At 55.3% G+C, this 16936-nt stretch overlaps 1 protein-coding gene and 1 long non-coding RNA gene across 5 annotated transcripts; one reads left to right on the top strand and one right to left on the bottom strand.

The window, feature by feature from the left end:
- Nucleotides 1-2253: 2253 nt before the first annotated feature.
- Nucleotides 2254-5322, bottom strand: LOC134367598 (uncharacterized). The gene is made up of 3 exons (XR_010022425.1): nt 5199-5322; nt 4622-4828; nt 2254-4033 (listed from the first exon to the last, which is right to left on the bottom strand). It is a non-coding gene; the product is annotated as an uncharacterized LOC134367598 (long non-coding RNA).
- On the top strand, nt 3960-16773 carry FHIP2B (FHF complex subunit HOOK interacting protein 2B). 4 transcript variants are annotated; one of them, XM_063084275.1, is made up of 17 exons: nt 3960-4054; nt 7742-7820; nt 9629-9801; nt 10321-10425; nt 10522-10644; nt 10863-11108; nt 11225-11415; nt 11752-11860; nt 12095-12171; nt 12567-12756; nt 13299-13444; nt 13550-13678; nt 13837-13927; nt 14111-14254; nt 14603-14743; nt 14958-15058; nt 15231-16773. In XM_063084275.1, exons 1-17 carry the CDS (start codon nt 4010-4012, stop codon nt 15367-15369), a joined length of 2229 nt encoding a protein of 742 aa, XP_062940345.1. In that variant the 5' UTR covers nt 3960-4009; the 3' UTR covers nt 15370-16773. The 4 variants fall into 4 exon arrangements, with proteins under 4 accessions (XP_062940345.1, XP_062940337.1, XP_062940352.1 ...); XM_063084267.1 differs by having other exon boundaries at nt 11222-11415; XM_063084282.1 differs by lacking the exon at nt 13550-13678 and having other exon boundaries at nt 11222-11415.
- The last annotated feature ends 163 nt before the right edge of the window (nt 16774-16936 follow it).

The raw sequence follows: 16936 nt of genomic DNA, 5'->3' as shown, positions 1-16936 counted from the left end.
GCAAGCTTCAAAGCCTCTTGCTCCAGCCCCGTGGCTTCCCTGGAAGCCTTGGCTTTGAGTGGAGATGCCGCCTATACAAAGCCCTTGCCAGCACCTGCCTCCAGGCAAAGCCAGCTGGAATTCTACCTTCTCGCACCAACCCAGGTACCGGGCAGAGCCCAGGCCTTCAGTGTCCCTTGGATGGGATCAAGAGGCCAGGCTTGGGACATTTCTGAGCGTCCCGGCTGCCAGATCCCACCATCCCCATGCATCCCTCACTATGCTCTCTAAAGAATGTAATTTATTGGAGTGCCCCCAGCTGCTTTCCTCACCTCTCTGCCCTACCTTGATCACACTCCCAGCTTTACTCCTCTCTGAATACATATGTGTACATAATTACATATATATTTTTGCCAGGTCCGGGTTTTGTTTCTGCCCAGACCCTGGCACCCCTTTCCACTGTGTGTGTGATAATGCTGGGGGAGGTGGACTCTGCTTGGAATTAAAAGTTTGCATTGGGTCCCTAAATCTGTTTGTTCTTTATGAGCCACCAGACCTGGGTGAGAGGGACAGGTGCTGTCAGACTGAGGGGCAGCCATGGGAACAAGGGTTCCGATGGGGGCACATAGAGTTGTAGGACGTGGCACACACACTATTCTACCCCCGGCCCTGGGCCACAGAGCAGGGGCTAGTCTAGGCAGAGTCCCATCAGGTTCCTGTCCTTCAGCAGCTCTGTGATGGTGGCAGTAGGTCAGAAATCTTTGTGTTTGGGGGATGGTGGGAGCCTATACCTGAGATAGAGCCTGCTATGCAAGCCAGCGAGGAGGGGAGACCACCTCTGTCCTCCACCAAGGCCTGAAACGCTCACTTGGGCGGTCAAGCTCATCAATATCTGACGTGATCGTGCCCCCCAGGGCCCAGGTGCTCCCAGTTCAATGAGGAGGCCAAACACACAGAAGAGGTCAACAGTTCGTGAGCATGCAGTGAGCTGATAGTCTAGGACCAGACAGGGGAAACTAAGGCATGGAGAAATGGCTGATGAAATATAGCAGGAGCAAGGGTCAAGTGGAGCCCAAGGGAGCACGGTGGTGATTTGGTCTTGGTAGAATTGGCAAGTCCTCTCAAGGGGAACAGACGTGGAACTGCATGTCTAAGGGTGGGGGTTGAGGGGTGCAGCTGTGATGGGAAGATCAGGAGGAGGACTGTGGGTGTGGGAGCTCATGGGGGGAGGGGCCGGCCTTACCTGGCTAGAACTGACCATGACTGCGCACATGAAGAGGCCTGTTGTCAGAGGGACCAGTGAATTGGAGGGGTGCCCATGTTGTGAACCTAACATTGGAGCTGGGCCCTGACCCAAGTCCCTAGATGAGTTTCTAGCCCCTGTGGCTGAAACAAAAGCAAAATGGATGCAAATCACTCAAATGTGAACGATTATTTTAAGTTGTAGGAGTTCTGTTGCATCCACGACATTGTTTTATCCTGTCCACAAACCTGTGAGGTCAACAGATTATTTTAGTCCTTTTAGCAAATGAGAAAATTGTGGAAAAGAGACGTCATCTGAAGCCCAAGTGGAGGATGTAGACAAACACCTGAGCTTCCTGACTTCTAACCCAGACTTTCCCAACATCTACGGTTGTCTCTTTAGGGGAAGCAGAGGAGGGCGGACTAGGAAGTGCAGAGAGAGAGGAGTGATCCCACTGTTGGACATTCAGTGAGTGTTTGGAGGCGGTCCCTGTTCTGGGCATGGGGATACAGTAGTAACAAGGCTGTCACGCCCGTCTAGTTCTGGGCATGGGGATACAGTAGTAACAAGGCTGTCACGCCCGTCTATACTGAACTCCCAGGCCATTGGGACCAATGTCAAGGACTGAGCTCGAGGGGTGCTGAAGGCAGCATCTGATCACTGTTAATTGGGAAATGTTTGTGGTACGGGCAGATTTGCTGCTAAATCCTAAAGGATTTTAAGTTCTTGAGAATTTAGGATGGCTCAAAATTTAGGGAGCTTTGTGTCTCTAAAGCAAAGTCTTAGGGAGACGCTCTCAGTACCTCCTATGCCCAACACACACACATGCAAAACCTGGGAGATTACCTAGTGTAGTGGTTTCTAACCTTTTTAGTAGCAAAACATTTTTTTTAAATGTTTTAAAAATAGATCTTACTATTAGTAATTAGAATACACTTATAAGTTGAATTTTATAGTTACGAAATCAATAAGAACGAAAGCTTTTTAATGAATAAAGAATGTCTTAAGAGTTATATATACATATTTGACAGTTGCACTTCTATCAAGCGCTGTATTTATTTATTACTGTATTTGGTTGCACAGTATTGAGGAAATCTGATTCACACGGATGAGTAGTTATAAAATCGTGGTGGTTTAAAAACCTGTGAATAAATTCATTCACATTCTTCCTACTGAGTTGCAGGAGTATGGCCCTCTCCCCTGAATCTGGGCTTAGCGCCTTGCTCATTAAACAGCTAACGCCGAGACAGCCTGACTCTTCACTTAAGCTGATAGGAGAGGCTTTATTCAAAGGTCTTCCCCAAATGAGTTAACCTGCCAGTGGAATTTAATACATCAGTGGGTCTCTAACACTTTTGGCATATAACACATATAGCATGTACATTGACTTTCATTAGAGTTTTTAAAATAACACTTAAAAATCTAGTCAAACAAAAGGTTATGAACTCCTGAGGCCTTCCATTATTCCCTAGCATTCCTTGGAACGTGTTTAGGGGAGAAATGCTGATTCGATCCATCCAGCCTACTTTACCTGTGAGCAAAATCACGGTGACTGGACTCAGGTTTCCTAACTTATTAAGGTGCTTCCTGACAACACAGAACAGGCTTGTTTCTTCTCTTTGTTCTTATACACTTGAGGCCAACCTAACAGCCTCCTCACGTTTCCCACAGTGCTCCTGGAGCCCATTTGCAGCTAACTCTTTGAAAACATCTCCTTCCCAAGCAGCTGTCAGAAAACTGAGATCCAAATCCTCATTCAGCTTGGGCTTGGCCTCCTGGCTCTGACTCAGTCTGGACTGCAGGCTCCGCTCCATAGCACACAGTCAGGTCCAGACAGGTCACTGTCTCCTGGGTCTCAGCCCTCCTGGGGAATGGCCCCAAATGGCAGGTGGCTCCCCAAAGCTCTACATTCTACAACTCAGGGACAGGGGCTACTCCCTGATGCCTTATCTTATCATGTGATGTAGTGATTAGCAGAAATGCATTTGAAACAGGCATCAGCCCTGTGCTCAGGAACTCTTTCTATTCCTGGTGTTGGAGGTGGTAGTGGCAGCTAGAAGGCGTCCCTAAGGTCCTCTCTGCACATCCCAGGAAGCCTGTTCTAGTGGAGGGCTGTGCCTGCGTAATTCTTAGGCATAATTTCTCAGGTGTGCCCCCTACATGGGAGACCCACCTTCTGTTCCTCGGCGGGACCTCTAGAGCAGCGCTGCACGATAGAAACATAATGCAGCCGCACACATCGTTCACGTTTTCTAGTAGCCACTTAAGTAAAAAGCAACAAGCGAAATTAATTTTAACAATATACTTAACTCAATAAACCCAATACTCGTATATTACTGTTGCGACATGTCATCAATATGAAACACGATTAGTGCGCTATTTTAACATTCTTTCCCTGTCTTCCAAATCCGGGGTGTAACTGACACAGCACATTTCAAGTGCGCCACAGCCACACGTGGCCCGAGGGGCTACCGTGTTGGGGGCGGGGGCGCTGAGCCTTGCAGAGCCACCAACCTTCAATTCAGGGGGGACCCTAAGGCCTCATCCAAACGCCTCCGCTCCCGCGCGAAGGGGCCATCCTCGCTCGCCGGCACCAGGCTCCGCGTGCGCCCTCCTTGCAGGAGCCCGGGACTCCCCAGCCCCGCCGGGCCGGGACGGGGCGGAGCGGGCCGGGCCGGGCCGGGCCGGGCCCCGCCTCCTGATCGCGTCGGGCACCTCCTCCTCCGCCCTCGCCGCCGCCGCCGCCGCCGCCGCCGCCGCCGCCCGGAGCCGGGCCGGGCCGCCATCATGCTGAGCCGGCTCGGGGCGCTGCTGCAGGAGGCCATAGGCGCGGTGAGGCCGGGACGGAGGGGCGGAGGGGCGGGCGCGGGGCTGGGGCGAGCGGGGCCGGACCCCTCGCGCAGGGGACCCATCCCGCAGGGGACCCCCGGGCCGCAGCGCCCCTCCGCGCAGCGCGCCTGGTTCCCGGATCCTCCCCAGACCCGCCACGTCCCTGATCCTGCTCCCCAGGTTGCTGCCTGCGGACGTTCCTGCGCCCCAGGGTCCCTCCTACTTCCCGGCTCTTCTCTTCCAGAGCGCGCCCGTGTCGCCCGAGCGCCCCCCCCCCCCCCCCCACGCCTCTGTTCGTCTTCCTCCTTCCCGTCGCTCCTCCCTTCCCGGTCACCTGGCCTTAAAAAACAGCTGCCCCCTCCCCTCGTTCTGAGCTCCCAGACAACTCCAGGGCCGTGCTGGGGCGCAGGGTGCCCTGGCTCCCCCTCCACGTGGGAAGTGCGGGCCCGGGAACGGTGACGAGGCAGGGCACGGGCGGGTGGGCGCCCGGCCGGGAACCAGCCTTCGAGGGGGAGGTGGGGACGGACGCACTTTCCGGCCTGTATCTCACCGCACAGAAGCCCCACTGACCTTGCGCTAGGGACAGGCCAGCCCGCGGTGAGGCCTGGGGCGGCCGTGTGTGTGGAACAGTCTTTTGATTGTTCACATTCCATCAGAGTTCACGTTTTTGCCATTTTTTGTTGGGGCTGAGGATTGGTCCGAGACAGCCCACCAGGGTTCACTTCATTCAGCAAGATAAAGTGCAGGTTAGGTAGGGTGGGGGCTTGCCTTCCGTTCCTGCCAAGAAGCAGTCCATAAAGTTAATTCTTTTGTCTTGTGGTATAAATCCTCCTCCTAATCGATGAGTTTAATGTATCAAATTTTCTCAGGAGCAACCACTTTGGGGTCAGCACTCCCCCGCCCCTGCAAACCAGAGTTCATCGTGAATGAGGACAGACAGTCTTATGCAAACTTGTGAAGAAAGCGGAAACTTCTGCTGCGCCCTCCACCCCTCCCCCACCTGCCCCAGCCCTGCTCTCCCCCAGGTCCAGGGCCATGGAACATCCCAATAGGGAGAGGTTCCAGAGTGATCTCTCCTTTGCCTCTTCTCTGTCCCCAGTCAAAACAGCTGTCATCTTAGAAAGTAATCAGATAAAAGAATTCATACCTCTGGGGAAAGCTCTATTTGCAAGGAGGGTGGAGGGATAGGCCAGACAATTCCTTTATCCCAAGGAGTGAAATTCTGATGCTGGCAATGCAGGAGGTCCGGGCTTCTTGGCTGGAGCTGTTGGTAGTAGAGGGAGGTATTTTTAGGCAGGTGATCTTCTAGGTCTTTCCCCAGGCTGGGTCGCCAAATCATGTGTGATCCCAGCAAGTAGGTGCTCCTTCCTGCCCTCTTCTGACCCAACAGAATAGGCATCGTTATGGCTCTTTTTAAAAATAGTATTATCTTTAAAAAGAAATCATTTGGTACAATTTCTTTGGTCTGGAGTTATAGTAGCTACTAAAAGATACAGATCAAGATCCCGCCCCTGCTTTCCTCTCCCTAAGGGCCAGTGCTGGCTAGCCTGCCTTCTGTTCTTTTTTTCAGGTTTTGGCTGGTAAGGGGGCCCAAACCCTTGACCTTAGTGTTATTAACACCACACTCTAACCAAGTGAGCTAGCCGACCAGCCCTATTCTTAATGGAGCATTCTTTTTGGTTAAAGCCCAGCGCAAGGTTTTTGGAGACTATAAATAATCTTGAGGCTAGATGGGACCCCATCACAGACATTGTGAGAAGATTGTAGTGTTGGTCAGGAATTATGCAATGATGTCTTAAGGAGTTTGCCAAGATATTTGGTAAATGCTAATAAGGATTCACTCTATGCAGAGCACTTTGAAGCAGGCAGAGATATAAAACACAGACCCCTGGCCTGCAGGGAGCTCACAGTGTAGCAGGAGGGATGACTGCTTAGCCCATCAGTAACAGCATTACATGGAATGTGGTAAGATGCAGTCACTCCATACAGGTGGAATATTTGGAATGACTCCAGGAGCACTTGGGGAAGTGTCTTGGCCCTTACAACTAACTCTGAAAGAAGACAGGATGGCCTGGGCAGCTGCGAGAGGGGAGTGTTTCAGGTTCTGGGTTCGTTATCGCTTCCTCCCCACGATGCCATGCCTTCTGAGCGTTCTTCCTGCCTGTGCCTGCTGTCCTACATAGCTGCCAGGTGACTCTTCCTAAAACACTGCTCAGAAGGTGTCATTGACCTGCTGTCTTCAAAAAAAATCTGGACTTTGTGGCTTGGCATTGGAGGCCCCCCAAACTGGTCACCCCGTCCTTTCCCCAGATATGCTTTGCAGAGTTCCTTCTGCAGGGAATGTCTTTCCGTCTCATTGTTGACATCTGACCCAGTTCTTCAAGTTTTAGTTCTCGCATGACCTCAGTAAAGCCTTACCTGTTCCAGCCTGGTAGAAGTGACCCTTCTTTTCTGAGACTTCACTTCCCACCCCTCCTGTGATCTCACACTATTTCCTTGTAGTTTAGGTACTCAGGCGGTTTTCCAGTCTCTTCTACAAGGCACGTTTCTTGAGGACTGGGTCTTATTAATCCTTCTGTTGCTCATAGCATCTGGCATTGTGTCATGCACATAGTAGGCGCTCACGAGGTATTTGCTGAAAGAATGATTTAACCCAAAGATACTGAGCTCTGCTGCGCACAGTAAGGCGTGAGGTTAGAGGAGATGCATGTGGGAGGAACCCTAGGGAGGGCTTGATGGAGTCACCGGCCCTTAGCTGGGGCTCACAAAGGACTCGCAGGATTCAGACAGGTGTAGGGGGATACAGGGTCTCCTGGGCAGAGGAGTGGTCTGAGCAGAAACAAGCACCTGTGAGTGGGGACCATCTGATTTTGCGTTTTTCTTCTGCAAAATTTACTCTGTAAGGAAAGAGAAAGAATGGGCTTGAAGTTTTCAGGGAAACTGATTGTTAACAGCTTGAGGCCAGTTCCAGCCAGTTTGGAGAGGGAAGGAGACAGTACTTATGGAAAAGGAGGAGATTAGGGGCTTGCTCAGAGCAGATTCTGAATTCTCGGGGGGGGGGGGGGGGGCAGAAGCAGAGCTGCCTGAGGAGGAGTTAGGGGTGAGCAGCCTGAGGCCTTGGACAGCAGAGGAAAGTGCATTATAAATAAAGCATGTTCTTGGTATGCTAATGTTACCCATCTGGCTGAACTGAGCCTGTCATGGCCTTGAACACAGATTTTCATAGATTCTCAGACTGAGAGGGACCTGAAAGCTTTATCTTTGCCACATTTTCCGTCTGTATCATTTTGATTTTGTTTTTCTTTTTGGGGATGATCTCCTGTGTTCCTATGTGTCCCTCTGTTGTAGCATAACCATCTTGAAATGATCTGTTTCTGTGTCTGTTTCCCCCACCAATGTTCTTAGCTGCTCCAGGACAGGGACTGTGGGATCTTGACATGTAGCAAGAGAACAGCATTTCCAGGAGGACTGTCTGGGGAGATCCTTGGCAAGATACAGAGACAATGCCCATGTGTCCTGGAGAAAATATGTTACTCTTCCCTTTGAAAACCCGGGAGCAGAGTGCCTCCTGTAGGGTCCAGCACTGACCTGACACGTGGCAGATGTGGGATGTCTGTTCTGATGTGGTGGCAGTGGGGCTCTGTGGTCATTGTAGCCCCCACTGAGGTTGTATCTCTGCTCTTTCCGCAGCGGGAACCCAGCATTGACCTGCTGCAGGCCTTCGTGGAGCACTGGAAGGGCATCACACACTACTACATCGAAAGCACAGGTGGAGCTTGGTCCTCCCCAGTCTGGGACCCCTGCAGGGAGTGGGGAGGAAGGTGTAGGCCGAAGTGACTATGCAGGTGTCCTGGGAAAGGGACGCCCACTGCCCAGGAGTTCAGAGTGGGGGCTGAGCTACTGGAGACAGGGAAACAGACAGACAGGAGGAAGACCTAGAGCCTTGGCCACCTCTGTTCCTAATCGCTTAGTTGCTGGCCCCACCCTGACCTTTTGGGAGGGGAGCCGTGTGAGGCAGGAGTGGGGACAAGGAGGTTGGGGGTCTCACTGGCCTGACTCTGCAAGGCAGAGGTGGCTGCAGCTTCCAACTGGGTAGAGCCTCCAGGCCTTCGGTTCCAATTGCTTGTGCCTAGGATTTACTGATTAAAAGTAACTTAAATTCCTCTTTTCTCTAAGCCAACTTAAGGGCATTTCCCTTGTAGAGATCTGGGGTAGGGGGAGTACAAAAACCAAGGTATGTAACATGCCTGGGTTCTTCTCCCCAAGCCGACATCCCAGAGGGCCATAGCCCTGGGTTGTACGGGCCCATCAGTAGCACTCATTGAGGGGGTAGACTCTGATTGGCTGTTTTGTAGTCAATGTGCCAGTATTGGTGGATACAGACTGGTTGCCAGGTAACCGCATCCTGCATCAATAGCCTTTTCACCTCTTGGAGTTCAGACTAGGGTTTGATTCCAGTCTGTGCTGTTCCTAAAGGCTTTATTTCCAGCCTGAGCCAGCTCCAGAAATTAAAAAGTGGCCTTTGGACACTCTGAGGGACCCTCTGAGAGTTCTGTTAGACCAGGTTTCTCAACTTGCCATGGTTGACACTTGGACTGGGTCATTCTTTGTTGTTGGGGCTGTCCTGGGCATTGTAGAATGTTTAGTAGTGATTCTGTCCTCTACCCACTAGATGCCAGTAGCACCACCCCACCCCATCCCCCATTGTGACAGCCATAAATGTCTCCAGACATTGCCAAATGTTTCCTCGGGGACAGAACTGCCGTCTAGTTGAGAACCACTCCTTTAAAGATCTCTTGACAGAGAGCTCAGTCCACCAAAAAAGGAAGACGAGATCCAGAACTGACTCACACCCACCTGGGGCTTCATCTGGGTCCAGTTCTTTAATTTCCAGAATGGTCCCTAGACCAGAGGCATCGGGAGTGGGTGAGGCTGGCTGCCCTGCCCAGGATCCTGTGCCTGAAAGAAAAGCTAGGGGGTGCTCCAAGGCCAGTCCCAACGTACCAAAACTCTAAACAAAACACGGTACTCTGAGACTCTGAGTAAAAAAGCCTGAAGCTGGCTCCTCTGTCAGGGCATCTGCATGGCAGAGCGGGTAGGGTCAGAGCCAACGGTGGTGCACAGATTTTTTTTTCTGCTTGGTTAAAAAACAGAATATTGCCTTCTATGAGTGTAAAAGGAACATAAACAAGCTCCAGGAGGTTATCACTCAGGAAACTTCTAGAATACAGATTCTAAATTATATGAACAGACCCCCGAGCCCACCGCTTCTCACTCATGCCCAGAGCCAACTGGTTGCAACTTGTCTTTCTGTGGGTGTAGACAACTGATAGAGTGCTGGGGGGCGGGCACGTGTTCTCAGCCAGAGGGCTGTGTCCTGGGCCTAATCCGAAAGGACTTTTGTCTTTTTATGTACAGAGCGTCAGCTGTAAAGTTCAATTTCCTGGTTACCCTCTGCCTCCTCCCCCCACATCCTAGACACAACTCCCTTCTGGGCTTTGGCAGGAGAGAGCCAGGCTTTTAAGCCACAGGGTCCCTTTTCACCCCATTCACCCTTGTTTCCTGAATCTTGGTTAGATGAAAACACCCCGGCCAAGAAAACAGACATTCCCTGGCGGCTGAAACAGATGCTGGACATCCTGGTGTATGAGGAGAGGCAGCAGACAGCAGCTGGTGAGGCGGGGCCCTGTCTGGAGTACCTGCTGCAGCACAAGATCCTGGAGACCCTGTGCACGCTGGGCAAGGCCGAGGTGGGCAGAGTCCTGGGGGTGCTTCTGGAATCTTCCACACGAGCCAGGGCCCCTGGATGCCAGGCTTTTCCACATGTGCTGCTCCCGGTCCCAACACCGAGGGTGGGGGGACCAAACGGGGCCCCGCCACCTCCCAGGGGCTTCTGTGCCCTTTCGCCCAGTCGACATTTGCTTCACAGAGGTGTGCCGAGCACCTGCCACCTGCCAGGCTGTGCTCTGGGTGCTGGGAAAAACAGACAGAAATCCTGGCAGGTGGGAAGGGCAGGGGAAGGGGCAGGGTAATTGTGTCGTATGTTCAGTACTGACCCAGTTATGGAGAAAAATAAGGCAGGAAAGGGGCGTGGGAGCACACGGGAGGCCAGTGTCAAACAGCGTGGTCAGGGAGGGCAGCCTGGTGGTAAGGTGCCCTCTGCGCCATGACTGAGGGAGGAATTGAGCCATGTCGAGCTCCAGGAGGAGAGCGTCCAGGCAGGTGGACGTGGCTTCCGTTCTGATAGGCGCTCTGTCCCTGGCCCTCAGTACCCACCGGGCATGCGGCAGCAGGTGTTCCAGTTCTTCAGCAAAGTTCTGGCCCAGGTGCAGCACCCGCTGCTGCATTACCTCAGCGTCCACAGGCCTGTGCAGGTGAGGGGCCGAGAAGCCAAGGGGCGGCTGGGCGTGAGGCCCCCTCTCTCCCTAGCCATCTTATTCCCCTCTGTTTCTATCCTGCTCCCTTTCCAGAAACTTCTCCGACTTGGTGGGACAGTTACTGGGTCCCTTACTGAAAAGGAGGAGGTGCAGTTCACCACTGTCCTCTGCTCCAAGATCCAGCAGGATCCGGCATTGCTCGCCTACATCCTGGAAGTGAGCATCCAGTGGGGAACATGGGGGGCTGCAGCCCCAGGGGAAGGCCCCCTTGGCCTTTCTGAGAAGCAGAAGGAGAGAGTGGGGACCCAAGGTGTGCTCAGGCAATCTCGCCTCAGCTCCAGGCCAGGGCCCTGTCAGCCGGCTCACCTTGCGTTCTCAAGGGGGGGTCATCACAGGGAATGGTCTCCACCGTGACCTGGCCTCACCCCTCCCAGGGTAAAAAGATTGTAGGTAGGAAGAAGGCCTCCAGAGAACCCACTGCCCTGCCTAAAGACACAGCCAACCACAGGGACAAGGACAACTCCCACAGCAGTGCTCCTGACAGGGGCCCCCCACTGGAGAGGGAGCCCTGCGGAGCCCAGGCCTTGAGCAGCCGCCTGCCTGCAGGGACCGAGGAGCCAGATGGTGGGACCGGGGAGAACAACCTGATCACCTCCCTGCTCGGGCTGTGCAAGAGCAAGGTGCTGGCTGCAGAGACAGAGAGGGTGGGGGCCAGGAGAGGAAGGGGCGGATAGCTGGGAGGTGATTTTGGGGTTCAGATGAATGTCCCTGAAGTCGTATCCCCATCTCCTAGAAGAGTCGGGTGGCCCTGAAGGCCCAGGAGAACCTGCTGCTCCTGGTGCACGTGGCCTCCCCGGCAGCTGCCACCTACCTGGTGCAGAGCAGCTCCTGCCTCGCCATCGCCGAGCACCTCTGCCAGCTGTACCACTCCCTGCCCACCTTCCTTGACCCCACAGATGTTGCCACATTAGAAGGCATCAGTTGGAGGTAGGTCTTGACCCCAGAAAGCTGGGTGACATCTTCGGTGGCTCGATGCCCTGCCTGTCTTGCTGGTGGCTGGCTCCTCTGGTATTCCAAGGGGGCTGGAGGCCCCTGCTGGCCACCCATTTCCCGAGGTGACAGCTGATCCCCAAGGGCTTTCTCATCCTCCAGGGAAGCATCTCTTTTCTTGTCTCTGACCCCAAAGATCTCAATAGAACTGTGCCCCAGTGATGGAGGTTACCGAGGAGCGGGAGAAAGGACCCAGCTTCCGGGTGCACGTGCTTGAGGAAGATGTCAAAGTTCCTCTCACTCTCCAGACTTCCCTCCTCCCTTTCCCTTCAGGTTACCCAGCGCCCCGTCTGATGAGGCCTCCTTCCCTGGCAAGGAGGCCCTGGCTGCCTTCTTGGGCTGGTTTGATTACTGCGACCACCTTATCACAGAGGCACACGCGGTGAGCAGCGGTGGGTGTAGACGGGCTCTCCCACACTGCTCCCTTTGCTGTCTCATCTCGAGGACCGAGTGGAGCACATGCTTGGAAACATGGGGTCTAGGAGCCGAGCAGGGTCCTGGGTTAGTTGGGCCCCTCTGCCTGTGGTGTTAGGCTCTGTGCAAAGTCACGGTTAGTCCTCCGTGGAAAACTGTAGTGGGTGTAAAACGTGTTGAAGACATGCTCTTTGGCACGCAGGTGGTGGCAGATGCTTTGGCAAAGGCTGTGGCTGAGAAGTTATTTGTGGAGACTCTGCAGCCCCAGCTCCTGCACGTGTAAGTGTGTGTCTAGGTCCCTTGGGTGTGGCTGTGGTCTGGATCAAACCACCACTTCACCAAGCCCCTTCCTGTCCCTATGGCTGGGGACCTTGTCAGCCAGACTCACATCTGTGGACTCCATTGCTTAATGTCGGCCAGGCCTTGCCCTACTGACAGGCATGTGGCTCTGAGCCACACTTGAGGACCTCAGGGGATGGGGAAGTGACCAGAGATATATTAGTTAGAGCTGTGAGGACACCTGGAGAGGGTTTGCCTCCCCTGCATGCCCTCACTCCCCGCACCTCTCTCTCCCTGCACCTCTCTCTCCCTGCACCTCTCTCTCCCTGCACCTCTCTCCTCGCCTGGCTTTGAGAGCCCGGGCCAGGCCTGGCTGAGGTATCTTGTCCCCGCAGGTCCGAGCGGAGTATGCTGACCTCTACTGCCCTGCTGACGGCCCTGCTGCGCCGGCTTCGCTCACCCGCACTGCTGCGAGAGACTGTGACTTTCCTCCTGGGCACGGACCAGCAGCCTGAAGCCCCCGAAGACAACCCCCGCACCCTGTGCGCTCACCTCATCGGGCACTGCGACCACCTCTCTGATGAGGTAAGTGGGAGGGACTCTCATCTCCGCTGGCACCACCCCTTCCCACTGAAGGAATTTCCCGCACTGCTTCTTATTTTCACTAGCTTGTTCAGGTGATTCTCCCTTTGAGACACTGAACCCCCCAAAACAGTGACACAGTCAAGCTGTCACACAGTAATTTTCTGTGACTGCATACTTTTCATGGCACTTCATATTCTGCAAACTGCTTTTCTGTTCACTTGGCTTGTTTGAGGCTTACGACCACTCTGTGAGATAGGTGAGGCTGACATTCCCATTTTTCTGGAATGGAAACTGAGGTACAGAGAAGCCAATTGGCTTTCCTGGATCACACATCAAATTAGTAACAGAACAGGAACCACCCAGACTTCCTGGTTCCTAGGCCAACACCCACCCACTCCCCACAAAACCTGCAACCTTAGCACCCAGCCAGGGAAGGTGACCCCACCTTAGAGGACTTCTTATTTGGGTCAGCAGTTCCAAGGCACCCATTCTAGAGGCTGGGGTGGGCAGGGGCGTCCCTGCTGACCCCCTTCCTGCTCCAGATCAGCATCGCCACGCTGCAGCTGTTCGAGGAGCTGCTCCAGAAGCCCCACGAGGGCATCATCAGCAGCCTGATCCTGCGCAACCTTGATAGCCGCCTCTATGTGGCCCGGGGCTCACCAGAGCCCGAGAGCTACGAGGACACACTGTAAGTGAAGCCCGGGTCCCCCAGGACTCAGCCCAGCCCACCCATGCTCACTCACTCATTCATTCATTCATTCACTGGTGCTACGCTGGTCTGCCCTGGCCACAGAGATCTGGAGGAAGACCCCTACTTCACAGACGGCTTCCTTGATTCTGGCTTTCAGCCTTCCCCCAAGCCTCACCCAGCACCTGCCACCAACTCGGATGGCAAAACAGCAGTGACCGAGATCGTCAACAGGTGGGGAGCAGGTTAGGCAATCGGAGCCACTTGAGCTTTGTGCTGTCTTTGGCCACAGCCCCGATAGGGTCCACCCGGGGAGGAGCCCAGGTCTGGTAAGCAGGGGAGAGCAGGGTGAGTCCAGGGGGTGCCTCCACAGCTGGGCTCCTGTTTCTCAGTTTCCTCTGCCTGGTCCCTGAGGAAGCCAAGACCTCGGCTTTTCTGGAGGAGACTGGATATGACACGTACGTCCACGATGCTTATGGACTGGTGAGTGTCGGCTCTGCCAGCTCCCGATTCTCGTCCTCCAGAGCCAGTGTGTCGATCAACTCCATGCCTCCCTCTTTGATCTTCGGCCCAAGGAGCCCCGAGCCCATCTGTCCTGTGCGGGGTCACTCTGTCTGCTGGCTCCTCCTGACCACCCCATTACCTCCTCGGTCTCCCCCATTTCAGTTCCAGGAGTGCAGCTCCCGCGTCGCCCCCTGGGGCTGGCCCCTGGGTCCCACTCCCCTGGACCTCCATGAGCCTGAACGGCCTTTCTTCGAGGGTCACTTTCTCCGAGTGCTGTTTGACCGCATGTCCCGAATTTTGGACCAGGTAGCTGACAGGACAGGGCCCACAGGAGATCTCCAGGCTGGCACCTCTGGAGTCCTTCGGGAGGACAGGGCTGGCCGCAAGGGGCTCAACTCCCCTTCCCTTCTCTGGCTCCACAGCAGCCCCCCGCCCCTCTACCTATCCCCCCCGGTGGGAAGCCCCATCTCGCCTCTGCTCCACACGCCCTAACATGTCCTGGCCCTCAGCCCCAGGGAATCCATGACACACACACGTCACGTGAGTCTCCCACCCCCGCACACGTTCACACTGGCCAGGCGCCTCGCTGGGGGAGTGCAAAAATGCTCACCACCCCCTGCCAACCACCAGCTTTGTCCACCATGTTTCCTACAGCCATATAGCCTGAACCTGCAAGTGACCTCAGTCCTGTCCCGGCTCGCCCTCTTCCCCCACCCCCACATCCACGAGTACCTCCTGGATCCCTACATCAGCCTGGCCCCCGGCAGCAGGAGCCTGTTCTCGGTGCTTGTCAGGGTGAGGATGCCTGGCCTGAGCGAGTGAACACAGTGGGAGTGGAGGACAGGGAGGAGGGGGAGCAGGGCAGGGCGGTTGGAGAGTGGTAGAGTAGGCCCCCTCGCCAGTGCCAGGGAAAGCCCAGGTCCCCCATCCCCTTCCCCATGGCATGGCAAAGCCAGGGCACCCTGCTGGAGCATCACTGGGCCTGAGTTCACTGTGGTTCCCTGTCTAGGTGATCGGGGACTTGATGCAGAGAATTCAGAGGGTACCCCAGTTCCCAGGCAAGCTGCTCCTGGTGCGCAAGCAGCTGATGGGCCAGGCCCTGGGGGAGCAGTGAGTACCCGAGGGGTGTGGCTGCCCAGGGAAGAGCCTTGGGTGGGCAGGCAGAAAGTGCCTCTGGTCAGGGAGGTGCCAGCCACCGGGTTGAGCATCATGGACGTGTGGCTGTCATGCTGGGCATGCTCCAGCTGCCTCACAGCCAGGCCCCTGTGCCGTCTCCCCTTAGGCTGGACCACCAGACCCTCCTGGAAGGCGTGGTGGTGCTGGAGGAGTTCTGCAAGGAGCTGGCTGCCATCGCCTTTGTGAAGTTTCCCCCACACTCTCCATACCTGTCCCTCTCCCCAGCCCCGGAAGGGCAAGTTTGAGCCAGGAGCATGATGGATGGAGAGACTCCTGTACCCACCTCTGTCCAGGAGCCACCACCGCCTGCCACTGCTCTCCTCCCAGGGGCGGGGGCTCCAGCTCCCATGTTAACTCAAAGAGACCATGGCTTGTTGACCACACTGGACTGGGTTTCAGGGAGTGGGCCTCCAAGGTACCGGATGCCAAGGAGCAAAAGAGATGGCTTCCCAGGCAGCCTGGTGTCCTCAGGCAGTGGGTGATGGCCAGGTGAGCACCCAGACCCCAAGACCCTCATGTGTTGTATGCCTGTCATCCTCTGTACTGGCTGTTTGTGGCCAGCACCAACACCTGTGACTCAATTCCAGGAGCAAGAGGGGAGTGAGCTGGTGGCTGCAAGGCTGGTTAGGAACCCAGGTCAGAGAGATGGGGGCCGGGAGCCCGATCTGGGTCACATTAGGTACCATGGAAGCCGCTGAGACTTGACATTTTTTCCTACCTTCTCGGCTCAACCTGTGGAGACGGGGACCACAGGGAAGCCCCCTCTTCCTGCTCTGCCCTCCTGGAGACTGTTGCAAAATTCTCAACTGCCTCATGGCAAATGCCCAAAGCCTGCTCCGCACCCAGGCGGGGGCAGCTGTTAATGAGGACCTTGATGCAGCTGCAGCCAGGGCAGGAGAGGGCCCGGCTCCAGCTGGTTTCTCTCTGGCGCCTCCTGAACCCGTCTCAGCAGGTCCACAACACCTGGGCAGAGAGGTCAGAGAGCAAGGGAGGCCAGGTTCTGCTCTGTGCATTGCCCAGCACCTAGGTTCTTGATGGAAAGCCCTTCTGGGCAGCAAGGGAGCTCAGGGAACAGAGGAGAGCAGGAGGCCCCAGCTGCAGGCCCTTGAGGCCTGGCGGGGAGGGGCCGAGGCACAGGAGCCAGCTCCCGTGTTGTTCTCCCTGCGTGCCCTCTGTGGCTGGGGCTGCCACCCCACCCGGTCTGAATCTGTCTCGACCTGCAGGAGCACACGGGCGGCGCCAGGCATTACCTCACAGTGGGGCTGCAGTGGCTGGCTTCGCTCCTGGGCAAGGAGGAGCAGGCCAGAGCCCCTTTCGCTTCCTTTTCCTGCCCATGCGGCTTCTAGAAGCCGGCCGCAGGTTGCCAGGAGGTGACATGAAAGAGGAGGAAACTCGGTGACCTCTACCTTTCCTGCATTCCTCCTGGCGGGGGAGGACCCAGCTGCTGCTCTGAAGAATGTGCGTGTGTGTGGGCACGGGGGCTTGGTGTGGGCTGATGGCGCAGATCTCACCAGATGGACTGGGTCTGGACTCGTAGATTCATAAAATGTTTGAGGGTCTGGGAGCCCCTCACCTCTCCTTGGTGCACTTTGGCGTTTGAATGGTGTCTTCTGCAGACAGCACAGCAATAAATGGAGTGATTGCGTGGACACAGTGGCTCTCTTTTTCTCCGTGCTTCCCATCCTTCGGCCCAGGGCTTCACTGCTAATTCAGGCCCATCTTCCTCCCCAGGGAAGACCAATTAAATTCCTTTTCCAGCACTGGAGCAGGAGGGGGCAGGTGGTAAACAGAGACAGGCTCTGGCAGTGCAAA

Source organism: Cynocephalus volans, chromosome 2 (genome assembly GCF_027409185.1).
Source record: "Cynocephalus volans isolate mCynVol1 chromosome 2, mCynVol1.pri, whole genome shotgun sequence".
Lineage (NCBI taxonomy): Eukaryota > Metazoa > Chordata > Mammalia > Dermoptera > Cynocephalidae > Cynocephalus > Cynocephalus volans.
This window is presented reverse-complemented; position numbering and strand designations above follow the sequence as displayed.